This window comes from Crocodylus porosus, unplaced genomic scaffold (assembly GCF_001723895.1).
Source record: "Crocodylus porosus isolate Cpor-Errol unplaced genomic scaffold, CroPor_comp1, whole genome shotgun sequence".
NCBI classification, from domain to species: Eukaryota; Metazoa; Chordata; order Crocodylia; family Crocodylidae; genus Crocodylus; species Crocodylus porosus.
This window is the reverse complement of record NW_017728911.1, coordinates 28998652-29022525: the sequence shown is the minus strand read 5'-3', so window position 1 is coordinate 29022525 and position 23874 is coordinate 28998652. Positions and strand designations below refer to the sequence as shown.

At 46.2% G+C, this 23874-nt stretch overlaps 1 protein-coding gene across 2 annotated transcripts in view; it reads right to left on the bottom strand.

Annotated features, from left to right (window-relative positions):
* NTRK3 (neurotrophic receptor tyrosine kinase 3) overlaps positions 1–23874 on the bottom strand; it is a 291538-nt gene that overhangs the window by 14612 nt on the left and 253052 nt on the right. For both annotated transcript variants that reach the window (XM_019533747.1, XM_019533748.1), the window contains one exon: positions 22348–22591. In XM_019533747.1, coding sequence (XP_019389292.1) covers positions 22348–22591 — 244 coding nt within the window. The remainder of the gene's footprint in view (positions 1–22347; positions 22592–23874) is intronic.

Here is a 23874-nt window from a genome sequence, read left to right as displayed (position 1 = left end):
CAAGCTGAATGAAGTTGTCATGAGCTGAACGTAGGCAGCGGCAGGTACCTACCAGGACAAAAAGACCAAATGACCAGCCAGGTACTGCAAGACTGAGGAAGAGAGTGGGAGACTCCAGGTGGTAGCAGAATAAAGGTTTGTAGGACCATTTCTATCCTCCCACCAGATATGCTGAGCTTAAAAATGAGCCTAAAAACAAAACCACCCATTGACATTGTTTTTCCTTCCTTCATTTAGCAATCTGGTTGGTTTATGACCTGTAATGCTGGATCAGGTTGAATTTAGCGGTGTAATTTGCAAGCAGGGACACGGTCCTTTTCCCCCTTCCCTTAGTCTCCGCTCCATTGAGTTTGTTTTAATCCCACGGTTTTCAGCATTCTTAATGAGCCATTAACAAGCTGCCAATTACTTATGCAAATGAGGGGGAGCAGACATGGAGGGGTAGCTGTAGCTAGAGGTAAAGTCTGCTACCTCAAAATGGCCTGAGATAAATCATTGCTGCTCTAAGAGCTGCCTGCACCCAGGAGTCCTCTCTCTGTTATATTATCTGCCATCTAACAGTGCCAGAGGTAATGTGGAGGGTGGTTAAAAATGGGGAAATGGAGGATTAATCTTACACATATTTTTAATTATGTTTGCCAAGAACATAGACACGTATTCAGTGAGTCCCAAACCACAGCTCAACCCATCTCTTTTGTTCCCAGGGCTTCGACAGCAGCACCCCCCGCCATAAAAAAGGGAAGTTAATGATATGCAAATGAGCCAGACCCTGCCTCTCACTCTCGCTTTGGAAATGCTGCCTTAAAAACCATACCTTCTGAGCAGGCGGGTGGGGTTTGTGGGTCACAGCCATGTTTCATTTGGTTGGAGAAGCAAAACATTCAGATGCCACCTAGAAAGCTAGGCAGCTACTTGAAGTAACATCTGTTTTGCAAAACAGACAGGGAGTGCGCCAAGGAGACCCCAGCAGCTCTGGGAATTTTGTTGTAACATTTGTTATTAGAGATAAAGTGGCCCAGGCACTGCCCAAATTTTGCCCAGTTACCTGTTATACAGGTGGCAGATGCATCTAGCAGTTATGAAGTGTATACAGGTGGGAGAGATCCCCTACAAGGTTTATATTGGCGCTGTGCTGCAGTATCATATCATGGTATGGAGTGACCTGACAGTGACCTGAGAATACAGTGATAAGCACGTCAGAAACACGAGCATGTCAGAAATGGAGTCATCAAATTCTGTTCAGATGCAAGGAAATTCAGATGCTATCAAACCCCCGTCTAGTAATAAGACAGCAAAAGACCAAAATGGCCAAGAAACAAAGCACAGAAAACTGTACTGATAAAACAGCTCCTCATCAGCTACCATATGCTCATATGCTACCATTACATGCTCTCTCTCATATCTCTTAATCTCTCTTCCCACTGTCCTTCCCCCGTCCCCTGCTCAGGGCTCCCCCTCTGAGAAAATAATGGCCATTTTTTGTATGAAGCCAGATCTGCTCCCGACTGAAGAGTATACACAATTTAGACAAGGCTCCATTACTTAACTTCTGGATGCTGGATAATCAGTTCAACTGCCTTGATATTAATCATAATAACATTCAAAATTCATTAGGCTTGATTGTTTGGAAATCTATTTCCTATTAATGTCAGATTCACTGAGCACGGGCTTGGCAGCATGGAGACAGAAATTTAATGCAATGCAAGGCACGGGAACTCCCTGGTACATAAATCCCTCTCTTTATATGCAACAGCAACTCTGGAAGGTGACCTGAAAACTCCCAGTTCATCCCCTGTGTTTGAAACCCAGTTGTATCACAGCGCTCTCGTGAAGCACGGCAACATCATGAGACTGTGGCATTATAGTGGGGCACTGCAAGACCGTCGCAGTCCAAAATAATGGAATCGATAGTGAGGACCAGCTATTCCAACCCACCTGAGCAACTGCTTGGGTGCATAAATTGCACAGGCCGTTCTCAAGATTGTGTGCACAAACACAGTGATCCACAAACAAATTGCTTTCTAGGTCTAATCATGGTCAGCATGAACAAGAGTTATAAGCAGAGCTCCCAAAATCTCACCGTTGTTCTTCAAACTTTGCAGTGGTTTAGGCTACTGTAGAGAAAAGTAGTGCTTTACCAAAGTGATGAACGCTTTAGAAACATGGTAGATGAGGACAGTCCCTAGCAAACCGAGCCAATCTCTTAACTCCCCCCCCAATCTCTTTTACTCAGTCTCCTGAAGGCCAGTACAGTTCAGCTCCCTACTGCACATTTCTTACTGCCTTGTCTGGTCTATTTAAGTGTCCTGGGTGATAGTACTTACACAACTCCTTTTAAGATAAGAGTTCTTGTTCTGGAGTAGGCCAGCACATTCTCAACTCAAAAACATCAAAGACATATAGTTGCTTCTGTTTCTTGCTCTACTGAAGTATCAGCTATTGGTACAGAACCTATGGATGGCATGTTAAACAATCACCCTGCGATGCAGGTTAGCATACAGATCTCATCATTCAGGGCTGCAATGTCACACCTGCTAATGATGTGATTAAACTAGTCCATGCCACGGGGGAAGCCATGCCTGCTCTGGCACTGCTGAATAAGCAGGAACGTGAAAAGGCAGAGCCAGGCACATCTCAGACACTGTGAGGATACAATGTGATGCTAGTGATCAAATCTCTTGAGGTCAAAAAAGGGGGGAATGTGCTGCAGTGAATACTGCTTTTCTTTTGAATGTTCCAGAGTGCGATGGTCCCTCGGCAAAGATGCTCAGGCACTGGAAAAGGAAGTTGCAGGAGGCGAGAGAGAGAACTCCTGATGGAGACAATGACTGAAGCCATCTGAAGAGGGTTATAGGATGGCAGCAGCAGCAAAACGATGAGAGAGCTAAAAGCAACACTCGCAGGGGCAGTCACCCATACAGAAGATGGATCTGGGACTGCTTGCCAGGACTTTTATCAAATCAAAAACAGCCTACTTTCGAATTTGGGGCCCACCATTCCTTCTCTGGGATTCTGGCATTGCTCCTCTCCAAGTGCGGTGTTAGAGTGACCTGAAGTTCACTCCTGGTTGGCAGCATTACTATGATCATGTGATTGAAAGGCAGCCCTGAAGTCCTGCTCCTCTTTATTGCCTCTCAATAAAATCATCTCCACTTTCTCTGGCAGAGAAATTTAGATGAATAACACGGAAAAATACAGGAATCTGGTAATGCCTGAAGCACAAACGTTAATGGAGCTTTCAAGTGCTAAGAGCCGTTTCCAGATATAACTGTCTCACATCTGCTGCACCGCTGGTTCCCTTTCCTGAAGCCAATCGGAGGCCTGAACCATCCATCCCCAAAAGGGGCATTTTACTGAACCCAACACCAATTGAAAGCTTTTGCTGGAAGACTGCATTGCCCGTGGTTGGTCATCTTAACCAAATGAATCTTCCAGGAGGTCTCACCGGACACCATCTCTCCATTAGGGTTAGCCACAAGAGGAAGGACGGAAGGAGAGAGAGAAATAAAGAAACCACTAATGCTCCAAAATGTCTGGATGACACAATGCAGATATATCCTGGGCAGGCAGGGGAGTCAGTGCTTCCTAGATGATATCCTTGCTTGGTCACTGACGGAGAGGGGGAATGTCTCGGAGGAGCGTCTAAAATTGATGGGTCACACCCTCAGCTGACTCTGCTGAAGCTACTTGTGTATACATTAGCTGAGAGACATAATCCAGAATCCTTGTGTATAAGCACATATTATACATGTGTAAACAGGCACATTCATGTACCAAACTAACAGACCAAGACCACCAGGAATTAGAGCTGGAGCATATCTGATAAACTCCAGTCAGTTCATCTCCCCTTTCAGAATTCAGGCCTGTTTCTCGAAGGTCTGTCTAATGCTTTAACAGGTGCAGTGTAAAATATCCCAATGGGACTTCCACTGCTTTTCCATGGGAGACTGCTCCATAAACACATCCATATCACTGTCAAGGAGATTTCCTGATAGTCAGACTAAATTTCCCCTTTCTTATCTTCATCTCATTGCTCTTCATGACAGCCTCCAGGTACCACCCTAAATAATGCTTTTTCCCACTTGGTGTTTACAGTTTTTTAAATATTTGCAGATTTTATCTTCTCTCTTCCCTTAGCCAAGGCAAACATATTTGGCACTTTTAATCTTTCCTTGTAAATCAATCACTCTCACTCCAGACCATTTCTGCTGCTCTGCCTAAACCTCTCTTGAATTTGTGAATCTTTGTCTGGTAACACATGCTGCAACCGGGAGGCCAGTCCACATAGGAGGGTAATAATTGATGGATGGTGGCCCCCGAGGTTTACGGAGAAGAGCCTTTTACCATTTGCCTGCCTATCTGCAGTGTCTGGGCTGCCATATTACACTGCAATAGGGGAGTTTCATGGTGAACTGTCCTGTCACAAGCTACCACAGGTAGTTCAGAGAGGACAGTGCTTGCTTGAAGAAAAGAGGACATGATTGGGGGGGTAGGGAGTGTAACAAGGTCACATTACAGGGATGCGAGGGCATACTGATTAGGACCGGTTCAGTGCTTTACTAGACCCCTGAGATGTGCGAGGAGTCATTAATGGAACGTATACTTGATCATCAAAGGCACCTTTCACTATGAAAAGCTCTGAGCATGTGTTTGAATTTGGTGCCTGTGAAAAAGAAGGAGAGAAATCGTTAACTGGGCACAGGGCCAGCGTGGGCAGGCATGCTTGCTCTGCCAGCAGACCTCAGTCCCAACCTCCAGGACTGCCTGTTAAACCATCCATGAGTACCAACAAGCTTCAGCCTAGGCACTCCCAGCCTGCAACACCCGCTGCCCTTGTAGTATGGTCTTCTCCTCACATGGTCCACCTCTCTTATGGTCCTGTGGCCCACACCACCCAACCCAATCTTGAAGCATCTTATGCTTTGCTGAAACCACCAACCCCTGACACCTGACAAGAGGATTTGGCAGGATGGTAACACATAGCACCTGCTATTCTAGCCCCTAAACATATCTGTGCCTGTAGAGTACTGCTTTCTGTCTTTTCTTTCTCCAGGCGGCTTCAGGAGCCTTGTGTTCTTTATTCTTCTCCATCCCCTCTGCCTCTCTTCCCGCTCACCCTCCCCTCCCCAGTTTGAATCCTTTAAGCCATATATACGTGCCGAACCAGTTTTTCCTAGCTGCAATCTGCTGCCGTCCCTCTCTTATTCTGACGCTGGGCACTGAATGGAGACATGGCAGGTTGAACGCCTACCACAGCCTACCGAGTGTTAAGACTCTAATTGCATAGTAACTAGTGACCTTCCAAGTACAGAGTAATCTGCTCTGTAGTACCAGGGCAAATTATCTGAGTACTTCTGTGTTTTCCATTACAGCTTTATCCAGAGATCGAAACATGGCCAGTTAAACGGCAATTAATCTTTGAACCTCCTGACACCTTCCTGTTTTGGCGTGCAGAAACCCGCAGGAGCACAGTGCCTGCGCGGGGCTAGAGGAACGGCAGTGCTGCCATCCTCAGAGAGCAAGAGTCGCTGCTTCTTAAGAGCACAGAGCCATGTCGAGACACTGGGGTGCTTTAGGTGCAACACAAAGCGGCTGCATCTCAACGCCCACAGCCCTCGTCCGCGGCTTGAGAAACAAGCACGCGACCTGGTTTCCAGCACTGCTGGATGGCTGCAGCCCTCACTGCCTTCAGCTGGATTTGAAGGAACAGTTCTGCGACACGGCTCTTGGGGAAGCATTTTGCAAGGTGGTTACCTGCCACGGTGTGTGCATAAAGCAACTCAGGCACGAGTGGGCATGGCTGCATGCGAGCCGGGAGCCCTTCTCCAGCCTGAATAGGACTGCCTGCTTCTTCTCGTTTCCAAAGGGCATGTGCATGTGAATAGCTGAGGGGCAAAGCCAGGTTTACTTGGCTTGGATCCCTGCAAGACAGAAAGGATGCGTGTGCCATCGCCCTTCCTATTCTGACCTGGCAGAAAGGGGTCAGAGGTTTCACAGGGTCTTAGCCCAGCTGGGATTCTTGATCAGGGGGGAAATGTCAGTGAGCAGCACTGATATGCTCTAGCTCTGCACCATGCTCTGAAATCAAAGAGCTGGGAGTCTGCTTTTGGAAACCTGAGGTAAAACGGTGAAAGGATGGGTTTTCTCCTTCCTTGTCAGAAACCCTTAAAGTCTCTGCCCTAACAGATATGACAGGCTGCTCTGAAAGTGTCTGTTCCAGTGACAAGAGTTAGCACTGCCCCTGTTGCAGCCCTCAGTCCCCAGACTACCACCGTGGCCCTATCTGTACTCACAGGACACCCACAAAAAGTACCACTGCAACCTGCCATCAATTAATTTATGTCAAAGGGTGTTGTATGTGACAGTTGGGATTGATGGATATAGATGTGCATAGCCCATATTATATTTATGGCAACTATGTATATTTGTCCACACTTTAGACCCATTTATAACGCTCCCTCTAGAGAGCTTATAATTTTTACAGTAATCACAGCAATGATTTTCAGATTATAGACTAATAAAACATTTTAATTTGTTACGAAGCATTCAGGAGGGTATTATATGGTTCATATGACATTTCAAAAAAAAAAAAAAAGCTTCTGAGATCAATTTTCAAACAGGAGCACAGCAATATAAAGTCAAAATCCCGCATGCTGGTCCTCAGAACAGCATTTAGATCCATATGTGCTCATGTCAGCTGAACAAATCCCAATTCAAAGAGCTAGCTATGGGATTTAGTATCCTATTCATAGATCTGGTTTTTTTGCAAACTGAGCCCACGGACAGAATTTCTCTAGTAGTATATAATTGTACCGAAATGAGCTGGCACCAGCATGTGTGTACATGCCTGCCCCAGCTCTCTGTGGGATGGGATCAGAACTGGGGTTTGGCCCTTGGCAGCTATGTACCGAAGTGACTTATCCATAGCTCTGTCTTCTGGCACATGCATTTTGATGCAGGCTTCAATTACATGATCACTTGCTGTGTTTTTCTGGGACCCCAGCCTGGCTCAGTAGGCATGTTGGATAGTTAATAAGGCCAAGCCGTGTTGCAAGTTAGTCTGGGACCCAGAGTAGCATGCCCTTTTCATAGTACTAGTTGCAGGGTGTGTTGTCAATGTGCTACCCCTTACATCCTTTCCTCAGAGTTGCAGGGTATGTAGTGAAAGAGGCAGGTGGCTGCTGGAAGAAGAAAGACAGCCTAGTGGTTAAGGCAGTGCCCCAAGACATAGCAAATGAGTTCTAATTTTGCTTGAGCCACATGCTTGCTGTGTGACTTTGGGGAGAGTTAATGAATGTACATCTAACTTAATTTGTGATGACTCTGATGTCACTGGAACAGTTCCTTCACGCGCTTCTGCTTCTGCTGGATATGCCAGGTGAAGAAAGGGCTACGAAATACCAGACTGCAGTAGTCTTCCAACCCATGAGACTGTCCAATGTTCACCATACCTGGACTGATCCGCACACACAGTTTCAAGTGCCTGTTTCTCTGTGCTATTCCAGACAACGTTACTAATCTGTTTATATGATTGCAGTAAGAAGAGTACTCCAGCCCCATATAATCTTTTTGGTGTATTAATCCTCTGTAGACAGGTACTATTATCCCCATTTTACAGAAAGGAACCAAGGCACAGAAAAGCAAATGAACTGCCCAAGGTTACAAGGAAGTCAGTGACAGAGTAGGGAATTGTACCCAGACCTCAAAAGCAAGTATCCTTACCACGCACATTCTCTTCTGTCTCACTGAGGTCTACAGGGGTCTCCCCTTTCAGTGGAAAGCTTTCCTGTGGAAAGCTGTCAGCTCCAGGGATTGGGGTACATGCAAAAGCATTTTACAGCAGAAAGCTTTCAGCTCCAAGGATTGGGGTACATGCCTCCTCCCTTCCCACCTCTGGCCAAATCTTGAGAGCTGGATCTCCTTTGCAAGACCTCCAGCCTACAAAGAATACACAGGGAAATGTCTAAGGCTCATTTTTCCCCTTGAATAGTTTGAGCCCTTTCACTGCTATTTGCTAATTCGTTACAACTATTTGATTGTTAGATTATTACATGGTACAGACTGAGCTGAGGGAATTCGTTAATCAGCTTGTTTTCTATGTTGGAAAAGAATAAAATCAATACAAGGAAGCGACAACTTTGTAGATACTGCCTGCAATTATGATAATTTGCAATAGCAGAAGGTATGGGTCACACGCTATAGGCCCTCCAAAACACTCCGGAAACAGCTGACACGACTTTTTATAGGCATGCAGTTAGAGGGTGCCTGTACTCGAGGCCTCTATTCCAGAGGAACCCTGCATCTATGGTAGGCCTCACCCTGCCCATAATGCCCCCCAGAGCCCTTATATAGTGACTAGCCCCACAGCCATCCATGGGGACTACTCTGGGAAATGGCAGGGGCTAAGACCAGCAGTAAGCATTTGTAAGGATTACGCTCATAGTCTGAAGAATGTGCAGGATGAAAGGAGCTAAAAAGAAGCCACATATAATTATGTTACACTGCAGAGGTCGACTCCAGCACTTGTTCTGTCATAAGGACAGGAATTGAAAGACAAAAAATAAGAAAGAAAGTGTGTCAGGGCATAGAGGAAAACCATTGTTAAAAACCCCTCCAGGGTTAAGGCTACAAAATTACATAAGCACTTAGAACTAGATTCCTATCTGCACCCTGCAATGCATCTCCAACTACTGCACTGAAATGTGAGAAAGCAGCAAAATCCCTTTTTCTGGAAAGCCTGTTTCACTGCTGATGTGTCGACTATAAAGTCTCTCTCTCTCTCATACTCGCAGGCATCTCTGGTGACAGACAGAAAAGTGTGGGAGCCCCACTCTGTGACAGAAATGGGGAGGGTCCTACAAGACTCAGCCAGGTACTTAACAGTGCATAAACACTCATTTAATCTATGTCCCAGCTGCTGTAGGGACCTTGGCTCATCTCTGTGGACTTGTCAGCACTGGGAAGCTACTGTGAAATGAAGGAGAATGGGAAGCTCATAAGTACTGCATGCTCCCATCCCCTGCTTATGCTGGATATGCCAGGTAAAGACCTCTGGATGGTCTTATTTGACCTTAATGGTGCTTTCTGCTGTTCAGCTTAGTCCACCTCTTTAAGAGTGTCTACACAGGGAGTTAGCGTGGAATAGTTATTCCAGGCTATTTTCCCATGTAGCTGAGTCCGGAGGTGATGTTAGCGGATGTGCAGGAAAGCAGCATGTGTGTTCCTATCACACACCGGGGATGCGGTCCCCGCCACTAACAAGTGCCCTGTCCCAAAAGCAATCCCGGCTGTCATCCCATGCTCAAGCCATACAAGTCCCCAGCCTTCGGACTACCCCCTGGAGTTGAAATCCACTCACTGTTGTAGCTGTCGGTGCTGCTAGTCTCTGCCGCTGCCAGGCTGCGCTGAATTGACCCTTCGGATGCGGCCCTTCCTGACAGTGAATGGGTGAAAACAAGGGAAGGAGACAAACAAAAGAAAGGGAAAAGGGGAAAAGGGGGTTATGGGAGGGGGGGATGAAGCAAGGGGACAAGAAGGGAAGAGGGCATGTCTTTAACTGAACTGTACGTCTTTCACTGGCTGCAACATCCAACAGCTTTATAACACTCACCATGAGAATCTGGTCCCTGCCGCAACCTCGGGGCACAATTGTCCACTGCCTTTCACCTAACGCTGTCATTTATGCCACCGCACAGGGAAGGCAAGTAACCAACCATAGTGATGGGCAGTGATCAGGTGAGCGTCTTCTGGCCTTTAAACATTCCCCCAGCCTCTGAGATGAAGTCTGCTGAATAGCACCAAGCCCCTGTGCACAGAGTCCCCTGCCAACATAGATGCAGGACAGGACAATTTTAAAGGGCCAGGGCTGTCCCTATCTACCTCACTCAGAAGTGTTTTCATGGTTCATTTTGACCTAGCTTCCTCCTCAGAGTGGTGGAAGCGTGTGTATAGTAGTGCAAGTGGGACCGAATCCAGGGTCCTGCTGTCTTTATTCAAGCAAAGTCTCAGGGAACATAGCAAAAACTGATCCTTGGAGGTGGTGAGCACCTTTTGGTTTCAGAGGAGTTCATGGAAACTGCAAGTGTCCTGAGCCTCTCAATTTTTGGGCAGTTAGACTGAGTTGTAGGATCAGATGCTCACTGCATAGTAGAGGGTTATTTGCTAGAAGGTGCTGTTCCCTGCACAGGAGCCCCTAAGCATTTGTGCCCACTCAAGGTGTTGATGCAAATACCCTCGTGAAAGTGGACTCCTAAGGACAACCCATTCCACTTTATTTGACTTAACAGGTGGTCACGGGCCAGAAAACCAATTTGTCAGACAGGAAATTATTCCCGCAGTGATTCAGCGACCCGCCATGTCACCATCTTTCACCTCTAAAAAAACATCCTTCACCTGAGAATCTCAAGGCACCTTACAAATTTGCATTAACACTCAGAGACAGTAGCTATTATATTTGTTTTGCAGCTAGGGAAACTCAGCTTAGGGAGACGAGTGGCAAAGGTCCAAAATATGAGCACCTTTTATGACACTCTGCACATACCACTTCAGTCAAATTTTGGGAGTGCAGGACCCCATTGTAAAGCTGTGAATGCTCACAAACTCCATCCACCTCAGTGGCTGCAGTGATTGCTTTATCCCTTGCAGAACTGGAAGCAAAGAAGGGAAAAAGAAAAAGAAATATAAAAGAAAGGAGCGGAAAATAATAGAAGTAGGTTTTTCACTGCAGCATGCTAGGAAGGGGACCAGGGGTAGGGCTCCCAACGTGCAAATCCTGTGGAGTCGACAGTGGGACAAACACACTGATTTCCTAGATACTCCTCTCCAGTGAGCGACATTCCTCGGGCAAGCAGAAGAGACAACCCTGAGCTGTGCATGCAGTTGGTGAGCTCGGCACTGTGTGTGCATGAATATTTCCACAGATGGTGCTTAAGGAAGCAACACTTACTGCTGCAGAATGAAGACAAATACCTAAGTGGCCTCAAATACCTATGTGACTCTAGTTATGCTCACAGGAATATCTTCACCCACTTGGAGAGGTGCAAATTGAGCTGCTCAATGTAGCTGAAGGATCATCCTGTTTAGGAAATTGCTGCATAAATGATTGAAAACCCTCTGCGATATTTTGCTCTCCTCCCAGCAAGTCAAATGACAGAGAGATGGGAGCTGGGTGGGAAACGGGTTTGGAAAAAGGTGGTTTACATTCCCTTGTCATTAAATGTTACAGACTTAGAAAAAAAAGCCCACCACAAAAATCCCACAGCCAGCTGGAGCGCACTACAGACATCGGTGAGAAGCAGAGCAAATGAAATCATCAACGATGGAAAACCGCAGCAGTAAGAACATAGGACGGAGCAAAGCAATCCTACCTCAAACACAAGACTGGAACATCTTCCCCCTGTCTGATCCATGCCCGCATGCTTATTCCAATAACAGATAATGAACAAGGAGAGAGGAGACCCAAACTTGATTTATATCACAGGCCAGCAAAATGGGAAGAGGCTGCTGAATCTGACTATAAAACCCAATGATCTCATGTGTTTTTCTTAACTGTATCAGAAAACCAAGGAGTGGAGCTCCTACCCTGCCCCTACGTGGTTTTGGCAGTGTTTCACAAGTACAGATGCTATACATTGTGCCTAATAACTGTGTAGACCACTTAAGTGGATTTGAAGTAAAATAAGCGTTTCTTAATGAATAACAACAATCGACAGGAAAATGCTTGATTTGCCACGTTGGATAATTCCATTTGTTCATTGTACTTGGCATGATTCCTCGGAGACTTCTGCCTCTCCTCTTCTTCCTCTCTTCCCTATAAGGTGCTTACCTACTTGTATGCTGCTATGAGAAGTTCCTTTCTGCCTTCTGCATGTGACTACCCCATGCCCTACAACAGTAGCCTGATGGCACATCTTACTGTTACCCATCCCCGTCATACACAAGGCACTAAAACGTGGATGCTGAATATTAAAAACCAAACAGAAACAACAAAATACCCTGTTACTGATTTTCTTCTTGGTTACAAAAGCCAAAGGGTGGAGTGGGGTGGAGGTAATAAGCTGGGTATACTGTACAAATGAGCACATAACTGTAATTGGGGGGAGGGGGTCACGGTGGTGGAGTCTGAAGTAGAGGAATGTGCCTTTTAATGTGCAAAAGGGTATTGATTGGGCTGCACAAAATTCTCGCCATGAATTCCTTTGACAATTGGGTGATGCGTTCTCCTTGTAATTGGCAGGGGGTGAGGAGGAAATCATTTAAGTGTGCAGAGCTCAATGCACACAAAAAGAGAATTACTGTCTATTGCGCTTGGCACTCCAGTTCCCCTCCCGAAAAAGATTCCTATTTCTATGCATGTGCAATTTTGCGCATCACTGCCCCCTGATTGTATGGTGAACATGCTGTCTTTGAAAGCCTTGCCCTAAACAGCCTGTTGATTGAAGACAGCTGTTTGCAAATAGGGGCTTTCACCCTCCTTTGCCTCCTGCTGGCTTAGAGTAGGACGGTGATTGTAGGATGATGAAGAAGGGATAAGGAAATGGGAGACAGGGGTGGAGAGAGAGAGAATTTGCTCTATGTAGACATCAGAAGCAAATGTTTCGCTTCCATAAAAAATATCTCAATTAAGGAGGGTGATGAAGATATTTGTATGTTAATTCTTGTAGGCAGGCCTTCAGTTTGTCTTCAAGAATGGCCTTTCACACCAGGGAAAGCCTTCAAATCTATCTCACTTAAGAAGCCACTGCCATACGCAACATAGTTAAAAGAAAATTCAAGCCACGGCATAATTTCCCCAAACTCCTATTATGTTGTGTCCTAAGTTTTTTGCCTCCCCTTCCCTTGCTGATCATGGAAGAGTGTGACTCACTGCCTTGTGCCTCTGGCATCCTTTCCTGCTTTTGATCTCAAAGGTGCCTCCATGGCAGTAAGCCATGATGCCCTAATGTTGTGGGTGGGGATCAAGAGGAGAAGTCAGATAACCAGCTGGGCTGCTGTGGGGAATGCGGGTCTAGCAATCAGCGGAGAGAGTCCTATCGCACCCAATGCTTGTTTTCTCTCTGCACAGATACATGGCTCTACCAGATCACTGCGTGGAGCAGTCTTCATTCTCTCTGCAGTATCTGATGCCATCTAAAGATACCTGAAATCTTAAGGCTGCATCAGTCTCTTCCTCCTTGTCCACCTCGCCCTATTTTTAATGACGGTTCCACTGCAATATCTAAGTACCGACCTACTGTTGGGCCCTCCAGTCCGCTCTTTCCCCTTTACCTGATTCTGGTGGCATAAGGGACCCAACATGGGCTGGATGTCCCTTGCTACTGATTCCCTTGGCATAAAGCTGTCTTCTGTACTACCCTGGGCAGCTCCTGCCCATGAGGGAGGTGGCCTGGGTGGAGCTAGGGTGAACATGAACAATGTGACTTAGAGCACATGGTATTCCAGCTATTTGCAGCTAGTGGAGGCCACAGCTGGTCGGCATAAGTTATAGAGCAGCCTCTGGGCCCTTCTAATGCATGTTGGGGAAGCCAGCTTCCGGATTAGAGAGAATGTTCCCCTGCAGCTCTATGCTTCATCCAGCAAAAATTCAATATAGCAAAAAAATCTCATCCTTGGTGACTAGACTTAACTGGTTTTGCAAAAAGGTGGAGATAAGTGAGAGGCTCTGACATCTCCCCAGGAAGCTGGTTATCTTTCAGCAGCTTTCTGCAGCCTCAAGAAGTTTGGACCACGTGGATAATCATGCAGATTTCTGGGTATTACTGGAAATGAACGTGCAAGTGAGTGATGGTGGTGGTTTTTACCCATTACTTACACAGATTCAGCCATTCACTGCTTACCCAAAGCCCACTGAAATTTCTCTATACAATGTGGGTGTAGAGATCAGGCTCTGGAAAAAAATAAATCTCCTGGGAGCCTTTCTGCATGGTTGATGTTTTATTGTCTCTGGATAAAAGCAAGAGGGCTAGCTGTGGGAGAAGACTTGGGAGCTGATATTTTGCTGCACAGTGAACTTGGGATGATAGTTTTGAGTTTGGCCTGAGCTTTTCCATTCCAACTCGGGGTGATGGGTCAGGCCGGGTTTGATTTTTATCTGAGCCACTTCCTTCCTTCCCTAAAGAAGATATTATGACTCACAGCCCCAGGACACAACTTCTATTAGTGGCTGATGGCAGCTGGGAGGTCAAGCCTGGTGTTTTCACCCCTGGATAACAGGATGTTCTGCACAGCTCCCTTTTATGCCTGTGCTTTAAGAAGACGTCACTAGACTGCGAGAGGTCTTCATCAGCCACATCCCTCTCATTACTGAAACAAAATGAACAGCACGTAAATCAACACTGCCGCCCAGCCAGGAGATGGGCAGGTGTGAGGAGGAGAAAGGAGGGAGGGTGGGCTGAAGAGGAGGTGGGAATGAGAATTAAGATAATTACTATTGCTGAGAAAATGCCATGAAATACAACACGATCTAATTACCCCGATTAATTCCTCTGCACTCGTGCTGCTTTGTGTGAAGGGCTCTTAATATTTCAAGGAGGGGGGAACCCTTTAGCATTTGTTTCTCCTCCTCAGTGTGAATGTGGGGGATGGAGTTACATCTTCATTGCAGGAGATTAGGAAACTGTGCTGTGAGTTCAATTTGCAGAGGTTTTATAGGAGCCAGGGCAATAGTGAAGACCACAGCATTTAACACCATGTTGTCTTTGCCTAAGCAGGCCCAGTCCAAAGGGACCAACTCAGGGACACTTATTGAACACTGTCACACAAAAACCACCTTCAGCTTCATCTCCAGGCCCATCACAAGTGAGCAGTTCCTGGTCCAAGTTTTAGTAAAGGGCTGAAAGACTGAGTACTCGCATGCTGAGCCCTCAGCGCTCTGCACTGGACCTCACCTGGGGCACTGGGAATCGTGTTCATCATGAAGGGATCAGGACAACCTAAGGACGAACAGAGGTCCTTCAAGGATATGAAGCCACTTTGGGAAAAATATTTTCAGTAGTAATAGAAGAATCTGTTATCTGGGAAAGTTCACACCACTTTCTGGCCACTAGTGGATAGGCAGAACTGCATCCATCCTGGAGGTCTCCAGGTAACATCTCTTTTCATGATGCAGATGCCTTTACTTCTCCTGACAGCATATCTGACCATTTCAGATAAAACAGCACACAGACTGCCACATCTTCTCAGATGCTTTGGGGGCCCTTAAATAAAACACCTTGTGCTTTCCTAGTTCCTTTTATCTGTGGCTCTCAAAAGCATTTTTTACAGGCATTAAACCTTCCAACACCACTGTGGAGGGAGTCATATTATTATTTCCCTTTGAAAAATGGGCGGGGGGTGAGGAGATGCAGAAAGGTGGTATGGCTTGGATCATTTGGTCAGTATTTGCACAGCATTTGGAAGATAGCAAAGCTCAGAAATATCTTGCATTGTTTCTTTACGATCTCAAACCAAGTCAGAAAAGGCCACCACTAGGATCAGGTCATACTCCTAATTCCTTCCTCTAAGTGCAAGACCACAACAGTTTGGCATTCAAGTGACATATGAGCAAATTTACCAAGGGCATCTAACATAGATGGAAAGTAATGTTTCCATTATGTCCTGGGTCTCATTGAAAACCTAGGGTTGACTTTTTGGCAGGGGTTTGTTTCCCAAGCCCAAACTGGGATTTGGAGTGGCCTTCTTCCTGGACATTTTGCTGTTTTCTTCACAATAATAAAGAGTATGCATTACAGATCTCAGGCCCCTAATGCCAGCTCATTCATTCAGGGCTCCCTCTGAGAACCACAAGGTGCACTGGCAAGAAGGGTGAGCGCAGTGAGCTCATCCCCAACAATCCCAAGCTGATATTTCACAGGCCACGAGATTCTTAGTTTTGATCATGGGAAAAAATGGTTAGAGAGCTTCTAATTAACATCAGTCAAAAGGAAATGAAATAATTCCAGAAGGGCAGGTGGAAAATCAATTTCCTTCATTTGGCTACTTTTGTCCAGTAAACTGAATCCAGATTTCTAAGTGGGGAAGGCTGCTGGATTAGCTGTAAGTATCGGTGTATTTTCAAACAGCTTTTACATATAACCACAGCAAAACTAGTTTCTAATCTCACTGAAGACCGGATGAAAAGTGATATCCTAGCCAAGTCTGGAAGAGAAAGTCAGGTGTAATCCTTGTTTGCAGTGTTGAGCCACATCTGGGCATAACCAATGCTAATAATGCTCTCACCAGTACATATCTCATGTCCCAAGCATGCCACATGGATATGGACAATAAAGCAAAGTCATCATGAAGCAATGAGGAGGGGGGAGTAGGGGATGGAAAAGGGATGTTATACTCATGAAGGGTATTACAATATTGGAGTCTCTTGAGAGATGCTGCATGAGAAATGCTGAGGGATAGATTGGAAATAAAACTCTTAACTGCATTGAACAGTAACAGGAGCTAAGTACCATGCTGGTGTCCCAGGAACTGGGGGAATCAGTCTGTGTTGGGCTTACAAATTCTATTCGATAGTGGGCTCCTGTGTCAGATTGTAAACTTAATTATAAATATGGGACTAATCGCTTTCTCTGACGCCCCTCTTCATCCTTCTTGAAATGTCAAGCAAACATAGAGGTACAACAACAACAACAAAGCTTGGTACTCCTCTGTTCACATGGAAGTACCGCTCGGACAAAGATTTGGCTACCAACCAAGTCTGAACTCCAGTGTGGGGGTAACTAAGGACTTGGTTATCTACCAGGGGACTTTGATCAGCTCATGAGGAATCACATGACAAAGAATGGTATGGACTACAAAACTCAAAAGTTTGTCATTGGCTAGTTGAGAAAGAGAGAGCAAGAAGGACATGGTCATAGAAAAAGGCACCGTGTGCCGGAGTGAAAGCTATATTGCACAAGAGAGAGGATCCTAGATTCCTCAGACAGCTCTGTCCTAAGTCAAAAGACTGGCATGTATTTGGGAGGGAAAACAAGGCAGGGAACCATGTGCAGTTGCTCGGTTTTGTCTTGATCTCTCTCTCCTTTGGGCAAGTAGAAGTAAAGGAGTATTTGGAACCCTCTGCAAGACCGATGCGGCTCTCTGCTTCAACAGTCCCGTCCCAGTGAATCAGAGAATCGTACAATCATAGAAAGTGAGGGCTGGAAGGGACTTCGCATCTAGTCCAACCCTCTGCTCAAAGCAGGACCAGCCCCAACTAGATCATCCCAGCCAAGAGATCCAGCTGGGTCTTATAAACCTCCAAGGATGGAGAGTCCACCACCTCTCTGGATAACTTGTTCCAGTGCTTTACTACCGTCCTCATGAGAGAGTATTTTCCCCCCTAATATCTAACTTAAACATCCTTTGCTGCAACTTGAGCCCATTGCTCCTTGTTCTCTCATCTGCCACCACTGAGAACAGTCTAGCTCCATCCTCGTTCAAACCCCACTTCAGGTAGCTGAAGGTTGCTATTAAATCCCCTCTCAGTCTTCTCTTCTGCACAGTAAATAAGCCCAGTTCCCTCAGTCTCTCCTCAGAAGTCATGTTTCCTAGGCTCCTAACCACTTTTGCTGCCCTCCACTGGACTCTCTCCAGTTTGTCTACATCAGTGGTTTTCAATTTGTTGTCCACAGACCGCTGGGGGTGCACAGACTATGTCTAAGGGGACCACAAAAGTTGACTATAATCATTGAGAAGCATGTGAATACCCACACCTACAGTTCAAAGGAGTCTCCACCTCCATTTGAAGTTTTTTAGGGGTCCACAAATGAAAAAAAGTTTGAAAACCACTGGTCTACATCCTCTCTGTAGTAAGGATGTAGTAAGTTTTAGGGAGACTAAAACTGGACACAGTACTCCAGTATGTCCAGTTGCAGCCTCCCTACAGTTCCAAAAAGAGGGGACTAATCACTTCGCTTGACCTGTCGGCAATACTCCTACTGATGCAGCCCAGTACGCCATTAGCCTTCTTGCCAACAAGGGCACGCTGCTGGATCATACTCAGCTTATTGTCCACCGTAACTCACAGGTCCTTTTCTGCAGAGCTGCTGCCCAGCCAGTCCATCCCACCCAGTGCACGGGACTGTTCTGTCCTAAGTGCAGGACTTTGCACATGTCCTTACTGAACCTCATGAAATTTATTTTGGTCCAATCCTCCAATTTGTTGAGGTCTCTCTGAATCCTAGCCCTACCCTCCAGCATACACGCTACTCCTCCCAGCTCAATGAGATCAACTACAACCCATAACAGCCAGTGGGTGAAGCTCTGGAGAATGGTACACTTAGGTACATTGGGACTTGGGGGGACAGAGTTTGTCATGGGGATCCAGGAGGGCTGAAAGCCTCCTTTCTGTGAAGGAGTAACAGACTGACAAGCTGTGAGAGGTGTCAGAATAGGTTTTCCCTGATTTAGATGGTACAAAACTCCCTCTTCTCTCCTCCTGTAGGGACAGGAACAGTAGGACCATTTGATGTAGGCTACATAGGCTTCAGGAATGGAATTGCTTCCAAAGGCTTAGAAACACGGCCTTTCCTTCAGCCTCCTACTAAGGACAGTGATAACACTATCCTCAGGCATCAGAGGTGTCATTTGCATTTGCTCTTGAATTAACCACACAGGGAGAGAAAAGCAAAAAGGAAACGAGCTGAATTTATTCTACAGCCTTAAATAAATCCTGAGCCACACAAGGGCTCACTTTTGATCTCCATGCTACTCTGTGCCTTTTGACAGCCTGTGCAGCTATCACACAAAACTTCCTATGAGATACCTAGACATCAGGGACTTAAAGATACCTAGGGAAGCATCTAAATCAAGGGGAACTTTAGATGTTTGTTCACCGCTCATTAAAACACCACTGACTCTTCAGTTGCTGAGCATGTTCATGATACCGTGGTAGTATCTCCCCCATTTGGTGGACAGAAAGCCACTGGTTTCAGTGGAAAGACTAACACTCCTAAACAATGGCTGATGCAAAGTCTTTTTCCGCATGCGTAAGACAGGAGTGTGAATGAGAAAGCCATCTGATTCTTGGGATCCAAACTCAATTCTGACCAGCTAGCTCACTCTTGCTCAGCTGCAGCTGGGTCTTATTGGCAGCACTTGCAATTCCAGTCCCTGACCTTGTGGCTTGCTCCATTGATACCCCTGATGCCCTCTGCTCTTTCTATCTTTGGCTCCCCATGCAACTCTCCTAGGTCACCTCAGTCCTGACCTGCACCCCTCTCTCCTTGCTATTTCAAACCTGCAGGGAATAAACCCCCAAATGAAACCAGCATTAACCAGTGCTTTACAAAACTGCTCCTCCAGCATCTCCCAGAATTCACAATCACTGTGTGGACCCCAGGATGCTTCTCCCCTCCCCACCGCTACTCACTTGCTAATCCAAGGTTTTATTTCAGATCTGTTCATTATAGCCGCCCGATCCCCCACCCACACCCCACATCAGCCCCACACATACAACCCTGTCTTGTCAAAGCAAGTTCAAAAGCAGCAGCTGATGGTTTCCCTCAGCGGTCCACGTGGAAAAGGACGCATCTGTCTTCAGGCAGAACACAGGGAGCGTTACGGGGAGAGGGGAACAAATGGCTCTGTTGCCTTTGTTACGTAAATGTTTGTTTTTTGTATCCAAACGTGTAACAGGAAATTAAACAGTTCACCTTTGTGAAGTGTTTTGCATCCCACTTATGCGTGAGCCAGATGGTGTTTTTTCTTTGTTTTAAAAGATTAAAAATGGAGAAGAAAGGAAGCAGCTAGGAGTTAACCCTGAGCCTGGAACCTGCTCATACGTCCTGCACGCCCAGCGATCTGCACTTGTGAGCACTGGGCAAGAGAAAACACACCGGCCTGACAGATTTAAGTAAGAGACAGTCTGCAGAGAGCTTCAGACCTGTCACGTTGTGTCAGCTTTCAGATGGCATCCTTCACAGCGTCCCCGGGAAATGATAAATTACAGCTCTCTCCTGGGGAGGCAGCATGGACACACAGAGCTGTATTTTATAGAAATCACCTGAAACACAACTCCACTCTGGGATCCTACCAAAAGGCATGGAGCATCATGCCCCAACAGCAAGATGCACCACGCAGACCTGGAGAAACAGGCTCAAACAATTCAACACGGGGATCACAGACACTCTGAAGGTGAGCTGAAGGGCTGTACTCATCAGCTCCTTTGTAGCTGCTCCATGTGAGAGGATGGGACCCAATCAGACTCCAGGCTTGGGCTCTTGGTCTGCCTACTGGCACAAGAGCAACCGTTTGTGATGACCAGAGCAAAGTCTGCTAGTCCGTCATGACGGATGTAAATCAGGAGCAGCTGAACTCAAGGCTCCAAAGATCCAGTTTTCATGCAAGAAATGTTAGGAATAAAAATCCAAAGACAGATTCGTGACACAGAGGTACAACAGTTGCTAAACAATTGTTTTCGGTCTCTGCGTTCACAGGCAAATTCAGTCGTCCTTCACTCTAGAGTCAGAGCCAAATGGGTAACTGTTCAGAGTAGGGCTCCTAAGCCCCATCCTGTGCCACTGGAGTGGAGTCCCTTCTAGGTTTCTGCTTAGAAGGATGAATGCTGCAGGCAGCAGCAGGTTCAGAAACGCCAAACACCATTTCCCAACCGTATCCTTGCGCCCTGTTCACAGTTCATCCAGGGCAAAGCAAGGCTCATACACTGGATAGCTCAGAGCATTGCTACACCATGGAAGAGCAGAGATGGAGAGGAGGGCAGTGAGGGTAGCATGTGAAAGGGAAATTAGAATAAGGGACAGGAATCAGAAGTGATTGCAGCAACAAGGCAGGGTGTGCTTTGCTATCACTGAAGAGACACCAGAAATGGGGCTCCTGGGGTCTGTTCCCACCTACCAGAAGGACATGCCTGCTGGCGCGTGGGGTGCAGTCCCACCTCTGCCACTGAATCACAATGTGACCGCAGGCATGTCACTTAGCTCCAGTACATCAGAGCAACAAGAACAGCCTCTAACCTGTTGGAAAGCTGTATTCAGCTTCCCATATGGAAAGGGCCAGAGAAGTAGTAGTAGAAATTGTAATGTTTGGACTAGTTAATCGTGAAGTTTTTGAATCCTAAAACCAGTAAAAAAATGATACTTCTGAGAAAAAAAAGAAATCATGTGACATTGGGACACTCTGCTGATCTAATGCTCCACTCTCACTCAGGTAGCTGCTCTGGCCCTACGAGGTTGCATGCATGATGAGGGAAAAAGCCCACTTAGAAATAGAGGGTGTGGTAAGACACTGCAGGAGAGTATATGTAATGGTTTTGCACTGATACTATGTGACTTACTAACTGCTACTTGCCAGTCAAGAGCCATGGGACCAGGCAGGTAGACCATTACAATGAATGCCAAAGGCTCAGCCTGGTTTTTTGATCCTCAAAGTTTTCTGTCATTCCCATTCCCTGGCAGTTCTCCTCCAATTTGCACAATAGCCATGGGAAGATGGTGCTCCTGCCATGCACCGCCTGGCGGGTGTTTGAAATCTATGTCACTTGCCATATTTAGGTACAATGGACCTTTCCCTACCAGCAGTCTCCACCTCCGTCAGAGAATGCACCACCAAATAATCTGACAAGAAGTGTGTGCAAGCGGGGAAAGCACAAACATACATCTCAGATGATAAGGCCAGGACAGTGCTTCTAACTCATCGAATCCCTCCTTAGGGACTCAGACAGGATTATCTTCCACACAAAACCCAAGTGTTTTTTTTTATCTTGTCTCCTGAGTTTCGTTAATGATGGGGCCTCGGCAACCTACTTCTGGCAAATTATTCCATTGTCTAAATGATGTCCCCGTTGGAAGGGGAATTCTGAGGTCAAAACTAAATTGCCTATTATTTCTGCTCCCATATTTTATGCAGTTATCAGTCTCTCTTTCAGTTGCCTTTTCCCTAAGTCCCACATATTAAGTTTCTTTAATCTAACTCTGCAGGTCATGACCTCCAATCCTTTCATCATCATTGTCACCCTCCATTGGATTACCTTCAATTTATCGATGTCTTTTCTTTTAATAGAAATGGGAATTCAGAGTGGATCGACAGTGTCTGTATAACAGAAAGAGCACCGAGTGTGCCTGTGCATACTCTGAAAGGACTATGCTGTAGAGAGCTGAGTGTGGAAAAGACTAAGTAAACGTTTTGTAAATGAAGGCACTTGGACATAGGAGTGATAAGCAAGCACTGGCATATAAGTAGTAATGGTAGAGTTATCTGCAAGTGAGTATGCACAAAAGTATGTCTGATGTGCAGGTGTGTGCATGTATCAGTGGGAGAGAAAATGGCTGAGGGAATAAGCAAGCATGTGAGTCGCTGTAGCATTACCTAGCCTCCCTTTGCTCTGACCATCAGCTGCTGCTGCTGCAGTTGCCTTACCCTGTAGTAATCAGTGCTGTAGACATCTCTGGACATCCCGAAGTCTCCGATCTTCACTAGCAAGTTGGCTCCAACCAAGCAGTTCCTGGTTGCCAGGTCTCTGTGGACAAAGTGCTGGGAGGCGAGATACACCATTCCTGAGGCAATCTGGCTAGCGATGTGTAGCATCTGAGACAGCCCCAGCTCCCCTTTGGCTTGCCGCGGCTGTCCATCCACGAGGATCATAGCATCCGGCCCATGAGCCCTGGATGGGGGAAAAATAAAAACTCATCTCAGCAGCTAGGACGGCAAACATCTTCATCTGACTCTATTCATTCTACAATCAGGCCATAAGCCCCAGCTCAAAGACCTCCCTATTCTGCCTGCATAACTGCCCTCTCCATCATCGAGATAAATATAAAGATGTTAAAAAGGCCAAGCTCAAATTTTCCCAAATTTTTTGGATTAAGAGATCACCGTCAACCTTTAAATTCTTTCTCTGACTATCAGGACCCCTTATCATAAAACCTACGGTTGAAGGGGCTAGTGAGATCCATGGACCATTTACCACCAGTAGATCATAGTTTGGGTGCCAATGACCTAGAAAAAAGAAGCATGAATTTCAAAAGATGCCCCCCATAAAACCCTGTCCAAATCTTGCTTTCAATATCATTTCCAAGATCCCCTACTTTGTTTCTGACCCCAAAGAGAGTCCTTAGTCCCATCAAAATCCACCTCACCACCCTCCAACATGTCTTCTGCTCCTGGTGACGTTAGATGGTCTCTGCTGGGCTCCATATTTCACTTACTCTGCGCTTCCCCAGGTCAGGGCCTCACACCCTGAAAGTTATTTCTCAGAGGGTGTATCCGATAAGCTTTGAAAGCAGCAGTTGTGTCCTGCAGGTGTTAAGCTTCCTAGCCTAGGCAGGGAAAATATTGGGGAACCAAAAAGAGATAAGCCAAGTGCCTTCTAAATTGGGACTCAAGGTCAGCCTCATTTCTGCCCTGTTCTCTCTGTTCCTCCCTGCCTAGGCTATTTTTGCACACACCCCCTCTTGTGATGTCTCTTTTCATGCTGGACATCACCCCCTGGTTCCCTGTGTGGAGGTGGAATGACAAAAGCACACATATTTAGGGAAAAGCAAGATATTTTGCTGTGACCTTCCTCCTCCTGGCTAGATACAGAGCCTGCATTTCCTCTAGGGCTTTCACACTGTTTTCTTTTAAAATCATTCTTGGCATGTCTCCCCCATCATCAAAAGTAACCCCACAGAGAGCCAGCAAATTGAAATTGCATGTACAGTGTTGTACCTCCTTCCCTATATGGGACTAAACATCCCCACAACATGATCAGAATGGTTTTTCTCCTTTGTTTCTGTTTCTTAATTGCTCGGCTGGGCTCTTGGGCAAGCAGAGGGATTAGTGTCCAGACTCTGAGTTTGACTGATAGTTTTTCAGATACCGCTTCCATTGTCTCCTCATCACCAGAAATACAACCCGAGAGCTCTCACAGGTGGCAGGAGCAGAGGACTTCACAGGGAGCACTAA